The following is a 21,405-nucleotide window of genomic DNA, read 5'->3' as shown; positions in this document are numbered from 1 at the left end:
ATCTGTAGCTCTTCCCTTATCCACTCCTGTAGTCACTGCCTTGTAGAAGGTCACTACACTGGTACACAGGGACCTTTTTACATTCACCAGGTACTTCACCTGCCTGGCACATTGGCCAACTGTGCTGGTTTTGCATGAAAAAATTACCTAAGAAGAGGAGCACAGACACACACACTAGGATTTTTTTGTTTTGTTTTTTTTCTTTTATGGAAACTTCCTTTGTGAGTTGCTGAGGACTAACTGGAAGTGTTGAAGTGTTTAAGAAAATCATTTGCCCCAAGGGAATGGGGGTCTCTGCTCTACAAAAATTGAAAGATGAACAGAGACATTTAATGAAAAAAAGAGAACTTTTGTCTTTTAACAGCTTGCCCTTAAAAGTAATACCCCCATGAATTTGACATGACCCATAATATAGTTCTAAAAAGACTGTAAAAATAAGGGGAGTTCCACAAATTGCAGATTTCCCCAGGCAGATGCAAATTGTGAAAGTAAAGGCAAACCATATAGTCAAAACAAAAAATAACTTCTTTCTCTAAAGTGAACTGAAATAATTATTTAAGTAAAAGACTAACTGAAGTGTGTCTGTATTTTGTTGTTAAAAATATAAAAGGTGGGGGGGAGGAGGGAGTGATCTGGAAATCTTATTCCAAATTTCTTTTTTTTTTCTGTGTTATTAATAAATTTCTTCTTTATACCCTTATAAGTTTTAGGCCTGCCTTGTTTTTGCTCCTAAATCCTATCTCAAAAAAAAATTAAGTATAAAATTGGCAAACCTAAATTAAACCAAAACACCAACTCTCTCAGGACTCTGAGGAGCAGGTCATCAAGTCCTATAGATTTATGTATGTTAGTTTCTTCAGCTGGTCATGAACCTGCATTTCACTTACAGTGGGAAGCACTTGCTACCCCAGTCCTTGTTTTGCAGTCCATGACAGACATGGAAATATTTTTCTACTGAGTTACCACAGCAAGCTGGTAGAATGAGTTCTGAAATGTAAGGCAAGATCTTCTTTAGCTAACCACTATCTATTTGTTAATTTTAACTAAATTACTGTTATTCCAGATCCTTCAGCTATAAAGGCATATAGCACTAAAGAAATTTGTTTGATTTTAGTAAGTTTACCCATATATAAGTGAAATTTTTCATATCAATTGAACAAAAGACATTACAAAAAATTCATAGCAGCTAGGAAAAAGGAGGTTTGCCCTTTTGGAAGAAGAAAATGGCCTGTCTCAGCCTATGGCAATTAAAACAAAAGGAGACAGACTGCTGTTAATCAGTGGGGAGGTCTTAAATATGTAGGTTAGGTCAATGGCAAGTACAAATACAGGATGAGTGAAGAATGAATTGAGTAGCCATGAGAAGGACTTGGGGGTGCTGGTGGGTGAGAGGCTGGACATGACCCAGCCATGGCACTGCCAGCCCAGAGAGCCAAACGTGTGCTGGGTGCATCCAGAGCAGAGTGGGCAGCAGGGCCAGGGGGATTCTGCCCCTCTGCTCTGCTGAGATCCCACCTGCAGTGCTGCACCAGCTCTGGGCTCCAGCACAGGAAGGACATGGACCTGCTGGAGGGAGGCCAGAGGATCAAGGTGATCAGAGGGATGGAGCAGCTCTCCTGGAGGACAGGCTGAGAGAGTGGGATTGTTCAGCCTGGAGAACAAAAGGCTTTGGGAATACTTTACTGCAGCCCTCCAGTACCTAATGGGACCTTACAAGAAAGCTGGAGAGAATTTTTACAAGGACTTGTTTTGATAGGAGAAGAGGTAACGTATGAAATTGCATCAAATGTATGAGACAGTCATGACCTTTTCTCAATTTTGTTTTTGTAATCCTCTTTATTCAAAACACTACACCAAACTGCCATTTACATGTATATATGTAATATCTTTCATATTGTGTTACCAGACACAAAATCTTTCTTTCTTATACTCCTCTCTTTTATTTTTATCCTGATTTTAATCTAGCATCTTACACAGTAGTTTGCAGAACACAGCAATTCCAAAATCAAAGTATTTTATCATAATTTAAAGAAGAAGCTACACAGAATAAAACAGTAAAGCTGAAAGATAACTTGGGGAAACAGCTCCACTTAAACTGATTATCCAAGTGTCTTGTCTCTGAGAACATACACTGATAAATTCCATCATATGCTTGTCATTAACAAAAATCAAATATATTTACCAGTGTGTCTAAAAGGCAAAATTCATGCACTCATGAAGGAGGTTCGCACACTGAGGACTGTACATTGGCTTACTTAGTATAAAAAAGTTTTTCCTCTGAGCCTCTGAACAGACTACACAGACAGCATATTTCTAACTATGTGGAATCAAGGGACACCAGTATTTCCAAAGCTGAAGACAGTGATCTAACAACAGAAAGGTTGAAATTCCTTAATGAAATACCCTATGGAAATGAAAAGAATTTTAAATGAGAAAAATTTGTCCCAGTTGAACATCACTGCCAGGTGAACTTCTCACTGCCAAATCTTCCACAAAACTACAGAGTAGCACAGGAACTAAACTCTTAGCCAAAGGACCTTGATGAACCCTTCAGTTTTGCAAGTTTTTATTATGGACCTATTGTCTCTACATGTTAAAAAAAGTTTCCAGAGTACACATTTATTTTACACTGCTATGGGTATATGATTCCAAATAACTGTTTAACAATAGAGCCATTCTATTTCTATAGATGAGGTGATTTTAGAAACAGGACACTAAAACACATCTGTATCACCAGTCCCACAAAACATTGCTCCAGACTACCTCACAGAAAACACTTTTATGCAGCTGCACCAGACACTTGGGGAACAAATGATTTAAGATTTGTATGCAGGAAGACTCTCTTTAACACACAATGAGGGAGCAAAGGATACATATGAATTTCAAGGATGGGGGAAGAGCTTATGGTATACAATATTTGCAAGATACAAGTAGGTCAGTAACAATGACCTCTAACAAAAGAAGGCACAGTGAAATAACATCACTGAAATAGCAGAAATAATTTTGCAGGCTTAAATCAAATATCATTAGCATTTTTATTTTCTTTCCTCATTCTACAGAAGTCATATAACTTTAACTCAAGTCACAACATCAGCATGGCAGAGGAAAAAAAAATGAAGTTGGGAGGAATGCTTTTTAAAAATAACACTATGACACTGTAAAAGAAGTTCTAAGTATTGCATTTTGTTTAAAGAGTGAAACTTTAGTGATACAGGCTGAGGAATCTGCATGCTTTTGTTAGCTTTAAAGTGTGGAAGGAAAAAGTGGTTTTGGTGTCATTCCCCATATACATGGACACATACAAAATGTTCTTTCGTTCCTCCCCCTCCCTTCCTTACACTAAATCTAGTTGTTATCACCTATAAGCAAGAAGAAAGTACTCTGCCCTCTAAATGGCCTAAATCCCTCAATATGATATATCATGTAGAGTTAGTTTTTAGATATATATAGTTGTGCCGAGCCAAGTTATTATTTAAGGCACTTGGCATAAGTATTAGAGTTTGACTTATAGATCAAAACACAGGACTGCAGCCATAGTAAATACTCTTCCTGATAACTCACTAAATAGAAACACTTAAAGAGAAGTTAAATTTATAGAGGTCACAAAGGATGATAGAATTATGTTTTATAATTATATAATTATATATTATTCTGATGGCAGAAAGGCCTTTTGGATGAGGCTGAGGAAGATTAAAATCTTCTTTTACAGCCAAAGCAGCCACACTGCATCATGTGTCTTTAACAGCTGAATGTCTTAATATATTTTTGATTCCTCTAATGGTCAAAACAATTGCAATTTATCCAATTACACATAAACATATGTATCAAATTTACTGCAATAAAACTGCTGCATGTAACAAATAATGATTTTTCTCCAACTAGAATGCACTGTGCTACCACCAAAAATAATCATACTGTCATATAAATATTATTAAAGGAATTTTTAATCTTCAGGCAGGAAAACACATACTGAAAATAAATAACTCTCTTCTCTCTGAAAGAATGCAAGTTCACCACTACACTCTTCCACACTAAAAAACTTTATATATTTGGTGCTTGCCTGAAGAAGTTTCAAGTAATAGCTTCTATAAACTATTAAGAAAAGTGTATTTCAGTTTGAAGCAGTGTACAGTGATAATCTAGTTCCAAACACAGGAAAAATAGAGAATAACAGAGAATAAATAGGTTAGGTACAGAAAGAATTCCAGTTAAAATTAAAGAATACTTTCACCACATATGATGAAAGTAAATGAGAAGAGAGAGAGGCAAAGGTGACAAAAAAGTTCTTTGGTTTTTAGATGGTTAAGACTGGTCTTTGCAGATTACTTACCTTGTATACAAAAGTAAGCACAGCAAACCTGAGGAATTACTCTGAAGATACAAACCAGGTACATAAAATCAAAATCATTTTAAATCTTGAAAAAATATTGTCTAATAAAAAATAATATCTAATCTGAACCTCCTCTGGCACAACTTGAGACCATTTCCTCTTGTCCTTTTACTTGAGATTGCTAGAAGAGATTGGCCCCACCCTCCATTACAACCTCCTTTCATGTAGTTGTAGAAAGCCATGAGGACTCTCCTAAGCCTCTGCTTCTCCAAACTAAACAGGTCCAGACCCCTCAGCCTAATGGTGCTCCAGTCCTCTGATTTCCTTTGTGGCCCTCTGGACCTAATTCAAATGGTCCACATCCTTCTTATGTTGGGGCCCTAGAGCTGGATGCAGGGCTGCAAGTGGGAGCAGAGGGGGAGAATCATCTCCTTGCCTTGTTGGCCACACTCCTTTGGATGCAGCCCAGAAAAAAATTGACTTTTGGTGCTTCAAATGCACATTGACAGGTTATGTCCAGCTTCTAATCTTCTGATCCCCCCAGACCCCTTTTGCAGGGCTGCTCTCAATCCATTCTCTCCCCAGCCTGTATCCATGTTTGGGACTGCCCTGACCCAGCTGTAGGACTTTGCCTTGCTCTTGGTTTTGTTGACCTTGTGAGGTTTGCACTGGCCCAGCTCTCAAGCCTGTCCAGGTCCCTCTGGATGCCATCCCTTCCCTCCAGTGTGTCGACTGCCCTGCACAGTCTGGTGCTGCCTGGGAACTTGCTGAGGGTGCCCTTGATCCCACTGTCCCTGCTGCCAACAGAGAAGTTAAAATGTGCTGGTCCCAGTATTGATCCCTGAGGAATGCCACTTGTCACTGAACTCTATGTGTTCATAGAGCTGTTGACTGGTCATCTCTTTGAGTGCAAGCATCCAGACAATTCTTTATCCACTGGGTAGTTCATCCACCAAACCTAAGCCTCCTCAGTTTAGCGATGAGGATGCCATGTGAGACAGTATCAAATGCTTTACAGAAGTTCAGGTAGATGACATCACTCACTCTTCCCTTATCCATCAAAACTATAACTAAGTCAGCTGTAACAGAAGGCCACAAAATTAGTCTGGCACGATTTGCCCTTGGTGAAGTCATTTGGCTGTCACTAATTACCTCCTTATTTTCCATGTGCACCAGCATAGTTTCCAGGAGCATTCGATCAATTCTCTTGCTGAGCACAGAGGCAAGACTGACAAGCCTGTAGTTTTCCAGATATTTTTTTCCCCTTTTTTAAAAATGGGAGTTATGTTGCCCCTTTTTAGTCCCTGGCAACTACACTGGATTGTCATGGTTTCAAAAATATGATAAACACTGGCTCAGCCATTTTCTCCGCCAGTTCCCTCAGGACAACTGGATAGATGCCAGCAGGTCCCATGGACTCATGCACCTTCTGGTTCCTTAGATGGTCTCAAACCTGATCTTCAGCTACAGCCAGTGATTCTACATTCTCACAGTTCCTGCCTTTGCCTTCTGTAATTCAGGCAGTGTGGCTGGGGGATTTGCCAGTGAAGACTGAGAAAAAAGTAAATTAGTACTTCAGCCTTCTCCATGTCCCAGGTAACCAAGTCTTTTGCTTCCTTCTGGAGTGGACCCACATTTTCTGTAATCTACCTTTTACACTGACAGACTGAGAGAAGTTTCTCGTGTTGCCCTTGACAGCCCTCAGCAAGCTTAATTGTACCAGAGCTTTAGCTTTCTGAATCTGATCCCTGCCCGCTCACACAATCTCTCTGTATTCCTCCCAGGCTGTTTTTCCCTGCTTCCACCTTCAGCAGACTTATGTTTTTGTGCCTGAATTTGTCCAGAAACTCCTTGTTCATCTTTGAAGGCTTCCTGGGACTTCTGCCTGACTCCTTCTTTGTTAGCATGAATGCTTCTGACCTAGAGGAGATGACCCTTGAATATTAATCAGATTTCTTGGGTCCCTCTTCCCTGTGATGCCTTTACCTTACAGTACTCTACCGCTGTGTTGTCCCTTCAACAGCTCTCTGAGTGGCTGAAGTCTCCATGAAGACCAGTGCTTGGGAACATAAAGCTGCTCCTATCTGTCTACAGAGGGACTCATCCACTTGGTCTTCCTGTTCAGACCCCCATTATAAATGTCTGCTCTCCCTTTAACCCTAATCTGTGAAATCACAGTTGGCTCTCTGCCGATCACTGGGCAGAGCTCTGTGCACTCCAACTGGTCACTGATAAGAAGGCAACACCCTCAACTTGTCTCCTCTGTCTTTTAAACAGCCTATCTATCATTCCATTCCAACACTCAGTCCTAGAAGTCATCCCACAACATCTCTGCAACACTGATAAGACCATAGCCCTGTAGGCATGTGCAGGTTTCCATTTTGTTTACTCTTCATGCTGCATGCATTAGTACAGAGGTACTCAAAATGAGTCCTTGATGAAGGATGAAGCCAGTTTATTGGCTTGAGCATCTGGAATTCCTCAGAGCTGCTCTTCATGTGTTCTCTGCTGACCTCTGGTCTCTCTCCAAGATCTGGGCATCTCTTGCTGACTCTGGGATCAAACCAGTAGGAGTGGAATGAATTGAGATTTCTTTCCTCCAGCAATTTTCACCTAAAGCCCTCTTGACCAGCTTGGCAAGCCTATGACGGAAGATGCTCTCTGACATATGGATGTCATCAGCCCAGAGGAGACCAGGTGTCATGGTCTGCTTCAATATAGATTTGAAATACTATATATAGTGCATATGAATAGTTTAAATTAGGAGTATCTAGAATATTGCACAAGTGCGTGTTTGGATGTTTAATGAATGACTAACAAGAATGACATTTGATTATGCAGTATTAGATGAGACCTTTTTCTTCACAGAGTTAATAATATTGTTATTTCTGACCTGTATTACATTGATCAGAAGATATACAGCTAGGAAAGGCTAAATCAGAAGTTCAGAGATTTACAAGTCTAGAAATAAGCAAGAATTAAAGCATAAAATCCCCCTAGAAATTGTTGAAATTGTGAAATGTGTGGAGTATTCCCACTCAGAGTACTCCCACTGCCACAATTTCACCTGCTGATAACTGGTCAATGGAGCAGCAATAAAAGAGAACAGGGGAAAAGTAATGGTAGGAGGAACTGGAATACAGTATATGAAAGAGTAAATCTACACAAGACTTGCTAGACATTAAATGTGTTTACAATTATACATTTAATTCTTTCCACTTTGCTAGACCACTGCTCTTTTATAGGCTATGACAAAACGAATGGTTTTAAATAATTTCAGTTAGTGTTATCTCAGTCTTTGTATTCCAGCAACCATATTTTTCAGAGTTAACTTTATATAACAAAGACTTTGGAATGACTGTAAAACATGTATCTTTAGAAAAGTAGAAATGCAAGTTAAGGAAATAACTGGGAATGCATATTCACAAATAATTTGAAATGCAATGCAGACAGTAATTTAATTCTGATTATGTGTCTTGGGTTGCAATACAGGCTGTAGCCAGAAATGTGCATGCTATCACCATCTGTTGAAGCTGGGTGGGGCAGTGATCCTTATGTCTGTGGGAGATATTCTCTGCAAATGGGCCATCTTTAAAACCAGCCAGGGCAATCATCTTTATCTTTTCCACAACCCATCCTCCCTCCAGGAAGATACCATCTGCTGCTGGCCCATTCAGTCCCACTGTATGACTGATAAAATTACATCATCCCATGGGAGATGCTCCAGCCAGGGGGAGGAGCCAAGCCTTTCCTGCCTAGATAAAAACTGAGATTTTGGACACCAAGACAACATTCTTTCCACTGGATTCCATAGGAAAACCAAACCTTTCCACATCATCCCTGGACCTTCAGAGTAAAACTGCACCTTTCTACAGGAGCACTGCTTCAGCTGAACCACATCTGCCACTGCAGGAGGACTGTAGCCACCATTGAATGGCACTGCTACCAACACCCTGACTGACAGGGGGTCAGGCTGTATTCTGACTCTGTCAGTGTTTTGGGATTGTTCTTTGAATATTATATTTCTATTTTAATTTTCATAGTAAAGAACTGTTATTCCTAATTCCTGTATCCATGCCTGAGAGCCCCTTAATCTCAAAATAATAATAATAATAATAATAATAATAATAATAATAATAATAATAATAGTAATAATAATAATTACTGTCTCCATTTCAAAGAGTAGCTACTGTCTTTATTGGTAGATACCTGTCCTCCAAAACAGGACAATATACCATATGTAAGCTAATGTGGTTTCTTATTTTCTCTATTGAATTTCTTGTTTATTAAAATATTTGTATTTGAGCTGAAAACTAAGGAGTTTGATTTTGTATGAGTTTAAAGAAAAAAATTATGTCTTGTTTAGCAAATCTGATTTCAAAATCAGCTTCAGTACTAATTAGCCCTGCACATGTGGTTAGTCCAGCATGGCAATTACAAAATATTCAAGTATGAAATTTCAACTGCAGATTTTTGCTTTACTTCCACCATCTAGTTCTGACAATTTAACTATTAAGTTATATTTCATCATACATCATGAAAGTAAAACAGAACAGTTACAACTGCAAATTTATTTCTTTACTTAAGATTATTCAATAATATCCTCTGCTCCTGCCTATTCACACCTGGTCTTTGACTAGAAAATTTCCAGTCCTTTCTTTGCTGTAAATTCACTGAGAACAAGCAAGCAGCAGGGGGTAAAAACTACTGTAAGTAGCGTTAATTACTTTGGAAAATACACTTAACACATTGAATGTAGGTTGAAATTAGTTAGGAAGTTTATAAAAGCCATAAATTTAATACAAAAATGGGTAACTCTTCAGAGAAAATACCATACCTAATTCTAAAAAGGTTGAGATACTCATGCACATTACTTCATTATTCCACTGCAACATTTTTCAGAAAGTTTTAAGTAGCATGGAATAGGCAGTTCTCAGTTTAGGTTTTACTTCACTATTTGCATAATTAAAATTAAATAGCCATAAACTCAAATTGAAATCTTACCTAGGTCCTACTGAAATAACGGACATGCTGCAACTGACCTCAAAGCATAATGAATCATGCCCTTCATTAGAAAGACTGGTGTAAATTATCCAAAACTAGAGAATAGTGAATATTAAAATTAAATAGATATGATGTTGCCACTAAAAGAATTCATTTACAACCAATTTCCTAATTAAAAGCACATTTTGAATGTACTCTTATACATAAACAATCTAATAAAAGGTAACTGTAAAGTTGAGCTAAATAATCCAGACTCATGTTTAAAATGTGAACAAAACGTGAAATTGTAGTGCATATATATTCATGTGTGGCAAGAGACAGAATTTATGCAACAGATCACAAACAAAATCCAAAACTGGTGAAAATCCAGTGAATAAGCTGGCCTAATATGTTTTTCTGGATTGTTAAGAATGAGAAAAAAAATACTCACTGGCAAATGCATTATTCTGCCAGTCATTGTAGGTTATGAAAATAATAACGGCCCTAATAGAATGGAAAAACACAGAAGGTAAGTATTCTACTTGGACTGTTAAGAAAACTTAAAAATGAGAGATTTTTAAACAAGTGTATGTACTTTATTAAAAACAAAACAATTTTTTTAAAAGCAAGAAAAATACAACATTTCAAACTGCTAGAAAGCCCTTTGTCAGATACCTGGCCAAGCAGTAACTGAGCGTTCTAGCAGATATCCCAAACTATTACCACCAAACATTTCCTGGAAAAACTATAATTTGAATAGTTTTATGACCCTTTGTGCAACTCAGAAGGTGAATGCCTGGAGAAAAAAAGGGGGTGGGGGGAAAAGCATAAAAAGAATTTTTGACTAGGTTTTTTCCTTTCCCTAGTAAGTCTAGTGTACAAATGGAAGAATACATTTTTAAACTACAGAAGACATTAACATACCATTACTATCAACAGCATATGCAGTTGGCATTTTATAGGTTTATGCTGATACATTTTTAATTGCCAAAAGTTTCATTGCCACATTTAGAGGAAGACTTTATTTAGGGCAATTATGAATTACATTGCTCATCCTGTGTGCTGGTAGATATTCTCAAATTTACTAATTCAGAAAAATCACCAGGTCTGCAACCAGCTCCCCTCAATGAGCACATCTTAAGATAAATTTGTGCAATTACACCCAAAATTTCTGTCTCTCCTATTTCAGTTGGGAAAGGAGAATATTATTTTTATTCAGCCTTTTTATTCAGTACTATTTATTTTAATCAATTTAACAATGACCAAAAAAAATTTAGAGGTAAAGAGCTTTCAGGCTTCAAGTCACAGCATGAAAATCTAAGCTTAACTCCATGACATTGGTCACTCTTCTGGATTTGGTATTAAATAAAGCACATTTTGAACACATTTTGTCCATCTGGAATGGATTAGGCAAACTCTGGGTATATCTTATACCTTTTCCATCCTTTCACCCTCACAGACTAAAATTTTATAAACTAAATCAGTATAACTCATCTTGTAACTAACCAGCTGTACACTAAGAGTCAACTAACGACATCAGAAATAAAAAACAACAGTCTTTTTATTAAGAAACATTCCACTCACACCTTGTGCTTGTTAATTAGCTGCAAATAATCTGCTGGTTGACATTTGCCATGCAATAAGCAGTTTTTCAGATTCACATTCTAGCTACTTTATTGTTCCACATGAGTTCCCTCAAATCCCACAGAGTCTATTTGATTCCCTTCAGCTACAAAATCTAGGAAAAATGTTTAAAGATAAAATTTACCCTAATCTACCCCTCAAAATAATCCAATCAACCAACCAACCAAATAAACAAACAAAAAACAAACTGCACTCACAAAAAAATTCTCAGCCAAAAGTGGACACCTGAACAATATTTCCAACCTTTTTCTGCTAACATGAAGTGGGGTAATAAAAAATCCCACCCACCACAGTTTATAACTGTCACAGAAAGGGGAATTACATAATGTACCAAGGGATTCTATTAATCTATTATTCTATTCTATTAATCTATTATTCTTATTAATAACAACTTCCTACTTTCTTCAATTGCCTGTTTTATCTATTGATTTCTATCATGTCACAGCCTACAGACTCTCACCTCACAAAAAGACAGAAAATGAATAACAGAGAATTCTTCACAGAGATCTTTGAATAGGTTCCCCCCACTCCCTGAAGCACAGTGCTTGCAATCTTGGAACATGGCTGTAGACCCAGATTTATCTAAAGGGAATCATCTACACACAGATCATGTCTTTCTATAGCGGCTCACCAGTTGTTGTGCTACACGTCTCAATCACAGTTTCTCTTTTATCAATCTTAGGGTCATCATTCCAAACAATGTGCCTTAGCAGTGATAGCAAAGACTCCCAGCATGCTTTTGACACAGAAGTAAGAATATAAAACTATGACAGTGGTGCCATAGCTAGCACATCACTGATTCAAGTGGTCAACAGCAGGTCTCTAACAAGGAGTGTAAGAAATACATCCTGTATAGAAACCCTGCAATAGATAATGCTATGTGAAGCACCATACCTCTAAGACCCCTTCACTTCCCTGGAAACAAAGATGAGTAGGAATTTAGTACTATTATGTGGAAAGCCGGCTCCTTACATTTTATATATCCGCAGAGACAGACACATATGCCTCTCCTTCAAACTTACACACGTGGTCACAAGAAAACTAAGTCAATGGACACTGTTATAATTTTCGTAAAAATGAAATAAGGAAACATAGTGTCTTATCAGGGGCCTAAATTCATCTCAAGGAACACCAGCAGAACAAGCTAAAAGGCTACACAAAAAGCAAGGATGAAAACTGCTTAATGGACTTCAGAGTCAAGTAAGAAACAAGACACAGAATTACTGCTTGAAATTCGAGCTCTTCTTACTAACAAAGGAACTAGCCACAGGATGAGGATCTGAGATAAGGCTTCATGAGAACTGAAATGCTTTGGATCTACAGATTTGCTGGACAAAGCTAGGAAATTGTGCTCACAGAGCTGGACAAAAGTACCTTGTATAAAAGAGGAATCTTGCAACAACTTAAGAAACCCAGAAGAAAAGTTGAAAATGCCTCAGAAAAGAAGCATAACAATCTTGGATCTGCAGGAGTAAAGGAATGTGCAGAGTACTGGCTGGTTGGCTTCACCTTGCTACCAAATGCCTTAATCAGTACAGAATCTGATGGGGGAATATTACTATTACAGAATAAAAAAGTATTTCTAATCTATAGGCAACTGACATGCAAAAGGGCAAGAGTGTTCATTAAGCCTATTTCCTTTTAGGACTGCTATTTGGACAATGCAACTACAAAATAATCCCCGGCAGCAAAAACTCTTTATGTTATAAAAAAATTAAAGGCATGATTGTGGTCAGCTCTACACAGGTATGCAAAATGAAACAAGAAATATTTTGTTCCTCTTGAGTATCTACAGCAATGTCAGACACATTTCTGTTCTTGGAGTATGAACCACAAGAACTACAGGAGTTTAGAATTGCTGCTATTTAAATATACTTTCTGTGCCATAAGAAAAACTGGCAGCACTGGCTTGCATATTGGATGCATCTCAGAGATAAATGAATTTTCCTCACCCATAAGGGCACATGAATGAGGAAACAATTGACTGAAGCATTGTGAAATTAATCTTATGCATATACAATAAACATAAACTAGTTCTGTGAAATTCTGTCCTTGAAAGACTTGAAAAATCCACTGTGTAACAATTCTAATGCCTCTCATATGAGCTTCAACAGTGTTGCTAGAGAAATGCTGCATACTAATACTGGTGTTAGTGTTAATAGCAGCCATACCACACTGCTTAGCAATACACCTGCTTAATTAGTTACAAGTATAGTGGCACCCAGCAAAAATAGAAGTATCTATTAAGAGAACTCATTTACTCTCTCACAATATTAACATATACCAACCCACTTAAGACCCAGACAAATAGAAAAAAATATACCATCTGTAGTACAGAGCATTTTCACTCTCATCAGTGCATCCTGTGAGTGGAGGTGTATTTTTTGGGAAGCTTAAAACAATTGCATCTCACAGACCAGATTCTGTCCCTTTAGGGACGCCTCCACTTCCCCCTGAAATGTTTCTTTCTATGGCCTGTCTGGTATGCCTTTTTACTTAATCTAACACACCAGGAGGCAAAGTAATCTTCCATTTCAGCAGGAAAACACTCTATTTACTGCAATGTTTAAAGAATCAGCCTTTGGATAAACAACTATTTAGTACCTTGACAAATCAAACTAACCCTCTTGAGCTATAGAGAAATGTAATATTAGAAAACACTTCCAGTATAAAGGAAAAACAAAAGGCATTTAAAAAACTTTTCACCTTCTCAATCCTGATTCAAAATGTAACCTAGAATCCAACCTTCTGGCCCTTACTATTCTGTGCAGGTGCAGGAAAAGGAATGGTTCTGTTTATAATGTACAGTTAACAAAGGTGTTCTTAAGCCTACTTCATGATATTTAAGATCAAGAGAAGTAAACAAGTGATTGAAATGGAAGCGGAGCTTGGTTCAAAAATACAAGAAAAAATAATAATAGCTAATAGTAATAGCTGTACACTATAGCTCTTAAGTTTTGTGGGTTTGTAATCTATGGAGACCCTATTTTGTAGAGAGTTTCTGAAGAAACAAGAAGAGGAAGCAGCCTGCCAAGGAAGGTTAAAAAAATAAATCACTAAATAGGAACTAACTTCAATAAGGCAAATTGATACCTCTACACTGGGGTGAGATGCACAAGCCTCAAAATTTACACTGGCTTTTAAAATTAATTATCTGACAATCTGACATTATGCTAAAAAGCACAATTATCACATAACGATGCAGGAATACAGGAAACAAATGCAAGAGCTCTTCTTTTATCAAAGGAGTTGAGATTAGACATCTATACAAGTTTTTCTCCTATTTTTATTATTTTGTAGTACAAAATAATTTTAAAGATTCACTAGATTTATCTAAAATCTTCACAAAAATAGGTGGCATTGTCTTAATAGCATTACACCAATAATCAACCTCATAGTTCAAGTCTGTCTGCTTATTATTTAACATTCACCTACCCCCAAGAACCCAACTTGGACAATTTCAGGATAAAACATTGAAGTCTGAAACTTAATTATATTATCTTACATGGAAAAAAATGTAGGTGAGACACAATATAAGGTCTTTCTTAGATCAGTCTCTGGCCTGTGTATTTTTAATTAGCAAACAGGAAGTTTTCTGCAATTCCCCACCCACTCAGCAGACTGCAGGGTGGCTGCAGGTCCACGACCAGATAAACCCATACACCAGGCACACCAAACACAGGCATGCTCTTGTCCAAAGACTGGTGGCTTAGCAGGCATGGCAACGCCTCCACAGGACTTAAGAGATCAGTTTGACATACCTCCACCCCAGTGAGACTACCTGGCTTTAGCCAACAGCTTGTTTAGGATACAAATCTGTCTGCATTGGTCAAGCAGACAACCCTAAAGAATGTGCAGCCTTAATACTGTTTTTCCCAGACCAGACCATGCCATCTTTGAAAACAATAGAGGAGATAATGAAGAAAAGCTAAAGTGCTGTCTTCGTTTACACAGTTGAAGATAATGATTCATTTTCTTAAAGCCTTTGCCCCACATTTCAGATAAAGACTGTTGTAGTTGCAAATTTAAATGCTTAGCTATGACTTGGTAATACTTTCAAATACATCAAATTACTTACTGAAAAATCTGGTTTTAATCAACACAAAACTATTCATAATGCTGAACTGAAACTTTCCTACTTTCCATAAAATAGAAGTACACACAATGAGCAAAAATTGATTCCAGTGTCAAAGTCAATAAAAATGTAATTACTCTGTACAAAGCAGAGCAGCATCAGTGGGACAGATTCAGGAAACTGCTTTCAAAATGCTATTGGAGTGGCTAAAAAGTATCCTAATGTTTGGTAGTATATGCTCAAATTCCTTTGTATAGACATGGTTATTAAAGACTTCTCATAAAAACATTATGAGTTTAAAGAGCCATAGCTATGTCCTTCTCTTTCACACACAATGCCTTAAGTCTGGTTCATCAGGTGAAAGAAAGACAACTGAATGAAAACAAGTATATCAATATTTCAGTGAATAATTTAGAATTATTTAAGTTAGTGGATTTATATGTTTATATATGAACATAATTTTGTCTTTACTCATTCCAACCCAAAAAAGAATTATCTATTCTTCACATAAGCAAATTCATTTTATTAGTAACAGCCAGGACAGCTAGGAGTGCCAGTAAAAGCTTGATTTATCCACTCAAATTGATTAGCACAGCCCTTAAGATTATTTTAAGGAATTACAATTATTATATAAAAAAATTAATGGAAGCATTTTATTGTGAAAGTATATATAACTGAATTTTATAAAGGTATGTATTGCTAGTCTACAGACACAACACTGAGGCACTTTGTTGATTTAAAATACAGGTATACTCTTAGAGATGTAAACATCTTACAAGAAAACTAGGAAGGTATAAAATTCTTACATCCCTTTTAAAAGACAGCATATACATGCTACATACTTAGATAATTATAGCCCTCATAATGAAGAATAAAAAATAGTCCTCAGTATGTATTGTCTTTTGATGAAAAAATGTAATTTTGAATAGGTATTACTTAAATTGTCTCAAAACTTGCTCCTTTTACTGTTAGAGGCCTGCAAGTTAACACTGGCTTAAGCTTTTGTCTGAAAACACAGAACTATTCAGAACTGCACTGGGAACATCCCACTGGAACATCCTACCACATCAGGGAAGCCAGTAGAGAGTATACAGTAATACAACACATTAAAGCACAGCTGTGAAAGAAAACAACTGTGCCAGAAAAACACCAAGAAAAGTGCCAGGTTACTCAGCCATAATAGTAAAAATACAGAGTTGCCAATACACTTCATATATTTTGAGGAGCTTCAACCGACACAATGATACCACCCATGGATTATACTTTTCCACTTGTCTGAATTATACCAGTAAAAGTTTCATGTATAGCAAAGCTGTAAACACAGATTCTGCTTCAAAAGTCCTAGTGAAAGAATTACTTATATGCACAAAACCAAACATAAACAAAAGCCTTTGTGAAAAATTGAGACCTTAGAAGGCAACTATTTTATTTTTCATTTAATTCAATTTATTTGTATTAGTGTTTAATCTTTTTCTTACGCTTCTTGAAATCTAAAAGCTTGCTGTGTCACTCTAGCATTTTATCAGTGATTTGTACTATATAGTATTTAAGATCATGCAAAAAAATAATATCTGAAATATGAATACAAAATAAATGCAAGTAGTTCATTAGCTTCTATTTCCTCTCAAAAATAAAAAGATTTGTTCATTATGTGAAACAAAACCAAGAAAAAACCACTTCTCTCAGGAAAAAAAAAGCAGCTTCCAGAAATTTTATGCAAAATTAAATAAAAGATGCATTATTTTAATCACTATTTCAATTTTTCTGCAGTGAATGCAATTATTCCAAAATAGGTTACATACAAAGCAGTACAGAATTTGTCCTGGAAAGCAGAAATCATAATAAAAAGATCCTAGTCCAAATTTGAACTGCTGCACCTGCTGCTACTTAAAAAAAACCCAAAAAAACCCCAAACATGAACAAAAAAAAAAAAAAAAAACCAAACCAAAACCCAAGCAAACAACCCCCCCCAAAAAAAAACCCCAAAACAAAGAAACAAAAAAACCCCACCAAAACTTAAAAACAAACAAACAAAAAAACAACAACAAAAATTGTGGCCTTAATAGTGAGACATATCTCCTGTTAAAGTACAGTTGCCTACCCCAAACTGCAAAGGGATGGACATGAATGCCTTCATAAGTATCACAAGATTACAGTGCAGGTTATGTTGAATTTATCACAATAACAGTGAAATAAAAGCAAACAAATGGGCACATATGCAGGCTTTGAAATTACTAATTAAAATTGTCAGTTCCCATCTTAATTAAGCATAATAAATCAAACCAGCTACAAAGCAGAGTCTTATATTGCTGAAACCTGCAAGAACCTGTTTTCAGAGAAATACTATCACACTAGTTGAAATTCTGGCTTGAAATTTTTACAAAAACACTTTACATGTTTAACAAAATATTTTTCATTCTGCTTTGTTTTCTGCGATCTTGTGAATTCTTTCCAATTATTCAAGTATAAAACGTTCAATAGGATCCATCTTTTCTACTATAATACTTTTTCCTGGCAATTATGAAGTGAAAATAACAGCAGAAGCAAGTGATTTGCAGATATTACTTGTCCAAATTCCTAATCTAAACTTTAATAATTTGATATATTTAAGACAAGCCATCCATTAAGTTTCCTCCCTTTAAGGTTACCTACCAAATTTATTACTTTGCAACTAGCCTCTAGACATATATATGCTAAGAAGAAGAAAGCTACAAGAAATAAAATAAACACAATATTTATAATGACCATACCTAGTAATAAGAACCGCATTATCATGGTGGGCAATCCCATTTTCTGGAATGGTGTTTCCATCACTTTGGTGGGAGAGAATGGATTTCTGCCACTTACAGAAGCTATCGAGGGACTTGTCTGCATGGTGGTTTATCTCCAAGTTTGGCTGCAATACAACATGCATACCAGAAATGTTCCAAACAAATTACTAAGGTCAGTTGTTAAGCCTTTTGAAAACTAAAATGGGACTATAATTAGAAGCAGTGGTTTCTAGGAATAAAATCTTCTTGCCAAATTTTATTTCAGTAAAATTTGACCCCAAGTTCAGCTGTGTATTACTGAACTATCATTCTTTCTACTCCAACTTTAAATAATAATTTTGTCAATACAGAAAAAAAAAAAAAATACAGATCTAAAAATAAAACTGACATCCCGAAGGTGCAATAATAGTCACCTGAAGTTAGAATACATATCTTTGAGATGACACGCGAGGAATATTCCTTTGAACTGCTTCATCTTGAAAAATTATATTATAGATTTTGTACTCAGAGGCAGCCACTTCAAGCTATAATTAAATAACTCTATATTATACAATAATGTAATTTGTATTTTACAGCTATAAAGCTTAGCACAATAGCTCTTACCTGATCTTCAGTGAGGACAATCAAACGTGTCACTATAATATTCACAACGTTTCCTAGACTGGAATCACGATAAAGTTTGGCAACCTGACCTCCAGAAAATAAGAAAAGGCACAAAGTCAGACAAGAAACACTACTTGCTTTCTAAATGGTTAAAAATTAACCCAATTTCCTCGTGTAGTTCTGTAATGATAATCCATATAATTGCCATCTAAATACAAGTTACTTTTTCACCAAGAAAACAATCATTCAGTAAAAAAACCCTTTTGAGTCACAATATTCAATTGCAACTTTTTATACCTTGTTTTATAATTTATCGAGCACAATGAGCATTTGGAGTGTTGACGCAAGGAGAATAGAACTAATGTGAATGTAATTATTTGAATTCAAAATTAAAAACAATTTAAAAGTGATCACAGCATACTTCTTGACAGAAAAAAATACTGCATTTTTCCCAAAATTCTAAGATTTTCGGTATTTAAACTACTCATTCCTTCAAGCTAGCAGATATATTAAAGCATTATTCATGGCAATAACTAAGCACTTGACAGGTCCATCATCATTTCAGCACACACTTATGGATACAAACAGAGAGAAGGATGAAACTTACAATATTCATTACACTCAAAATGTAGTGTTCAATGTCTTTGCGACCATGGTATCCCACCATCATTTTGTCTGCTACTACCAGCGTTTCCACAAACCGTTCAAGGCTCACAGATCTCTTCTGTCGACTATGACCACTGAGTGTCTCATTGACTGGAAGTGAAGCTGGAAAAGCAGATGCATCATTCATCCACCAAGGTTTGCCACTTCTTGTGAGGTCTGCTAGGAACCAAAACAATTAAATACTTGAGAGAGAGTCACTAGTAAAACTCATTCAATTGCAGCTGGTTTATGCTGAGACTGCCATCTTCAAGTTTCTAACAAAGAAGTCTTTCTTGAGGAGAAGAAAACTTAAATTTCTTTATTTTCTAAATTATTTTATATTACTTGTATAATGGAAAGGCAGCTTTGGGCTCAAATAATCTCTATTCCCCTTAAATTTGAATTAGGATGATAAATCAACAATCTTCTCTTAATAAATCTCATTTTGCACATTTATATTACTATTAAAGATTAGTTATAATTAACACCAAGAAGATATCAGAATTTTAAGAATAAAAACATGACGGCTATAACATCTGGGAAAAAAATACTAGAAACCAAAAATTCAAAATTAATGTCAAAGTTATCTAAATTTGCTAAGGAATTAAACATGCTCATAAAACATGAAAAAGCCTTTTCCCTCCTGCAAAAGTCTGTAATTTTTAGGCAATTAAGCTTACATGTGTAAAATTAATCAATTTTCTCCTCAGAAAGTTACCAGATTATATTTTATCTACCTTGTGAAGTAACTGTAATAGAATGTTTTAAATGGTTTGACATAGGATAATTGCCATAGTTATTTCAACACAATTTGAGTTCAAATATGTTGGTTCTTGCTTTTCTTTCAGGTAAAAATATAGAATAATATTTATTGTGTGCAAGAGATAAATTATTAAAAATCCAAAGAGCTATAATTATTGGGAAAATATAATTCAATATCATCTTGTAATGTTTCATTCCTGTCATCAGCCCAAAATCGAATCCATCCTTCCCTTCAAAGGAAGGAAAGGATGGATTCAATTTTTAGGCTTTTTTTATTGTGTATCACATATCCCTTTTCCACAAGAGCCAACACAGATCTCAAGCTAAAGTTTAGCAAAGCATATTGTTAGTCCAGTTTTATCTAAGTAGGATTTCAAAATATCTAAGTTATTCTTGGTATTTAAAGATGAGCACAAGAACATTAATAGATCCATGTACAGCTATCTGAACAGGACTGCTCAAGTGAGAATTTCTGAGATGCATCATTGCTTCCATTAAAACAAGGTCAGCTAAGGATGTAGAGTAGAGATACAACCAGTACCTCCCATAAAAAAAACAATGATTTATGCAAGTCAGCTAAGCACACTGATTTCAAAGAGAAATACTACACCACAAAGAATGTATGTAGGTCAAAACCAGGAATACAAACCTTCAGCAGTCCCACTGTTGCAGTGTTTCATAATTTTTGAGGCTACAGTATTGGCTCTAAAAGGCACATATTTTAGAAAAGTCAAAATATTTAAATAAACCTGGTAGTTATAAAAACACCAGTAACAAAATTGTCCTCATTCTGCAATGGGTATAATCCACTCTAAAAAAACCCTGCACAGAGTATAATCCAAAGCCTGGTTTGGATTCTGTAATGACTACTAAGCTTTCTACTGTTTTTCACCTCTTTTGGACAAAATTCAAAGGTGCTTGAATTGTTCAGAGATTTCCATCTTAATTAAACAATGTCTTAGGAATGTCTGGAATTTTCTCTGACAGTTATTGTACTAAATTTTCTAAAAATTCATTCTTTTTCAAATAACAAATGCTGATAGTTTCTGATGCTCTTAGAGTGCTAGAAAGGCAGTACTGCTTCCACGTTAATTTGTTAATTCCCTCAAAATGAAAATTATTCTAAACATATTAAAACTTCTGATTTCAAGCATGAAACTTCCAGAGGAAAAAAGTTTATTTTGGGATCATTTTCATACTATCTTTCAAACAAAGGTTGCAGAAGACTCCACAAGAACATCCATTTCTCATTCTCATCAGATGAGAAGCTTAGGCTTCTAGATAAAGATCTACAATTTATTTAACAAAAATAGTTATGTGGCAACTTGCATCTTCTTTCACCATAGTCACAAGTTAAAAAAAAAAATTAAATTCCATTAATATTAAATTTAGTTATATAAGAGTAAAAAAGGCAAAAGCAAAAAGGACTTCAAAATACTGACCATTCCTCTGATGAAGAACAGGCACAAAATAAACTAGGTTACAGCAGGGGAAACTTGACAAACAAGAAATAGTGGCCCAGTTACTCAAGCAGATTCTTCCCTCATATAATACTAGGAAAACTGTTCTGAAGGTAAAGCTAAAATCAGTCT

The 21,405-nt window shown here is 36.0% G+C and overlaps 1 protein-coding gene across 3 annotated transcripts in view; it reads right to left on the bottom strand.

Annotated features, from left to right (window-relative positions):
* ADAMTS6 (ADAM metallopeptidase with thrombospondin type 1 motif 6) overlaps positions 1–21,405 on the bottom strand; it is a 140,937-nt gene that overhangs the window by 103,252 nt on the left and 16,280 nt on the right. For 2 of the 3 annotated variants that reach the window (XM_079330496.1, XM_079330498.1), the window contains 3 exons: positions 19,014–19,231; positions 18,407–18,490; positions 17,783–17,928 (listed from right to left, as the gene is read on the bottom strand). In XM_079330496.1, coding sequence (XP_079186622.1) covers positions 17,783–17,928; positions 18,407–18,490; positions 19,014–19,231 — 448 coding nt within the window. The remainder of the gene's footprint in view (positions 1–17,782; positions 17,929–18,406; positions 18,491–19,013; positions 19,232–21,405) is intronic. The other variant, XM_079330497.1, reaches the window with a different exon arrangement.

This window comes from Erithacus rubecula, assembly GCF_903797595.1.
Source record: "Erithacus rubecula genome assembly, chromosome: Z".
Lineage (NCBI taxonomy): Eukaryota > Metazoa > Chordata > Aves > Passeriformes > Muscicapidae > Erithacus > Erithacus rubecula.
The sequence above is the reverse complement of the archived record's forward strand: the minus strand, read 5'-3'. Positions and strand labels throughout refer to the sequence as shown.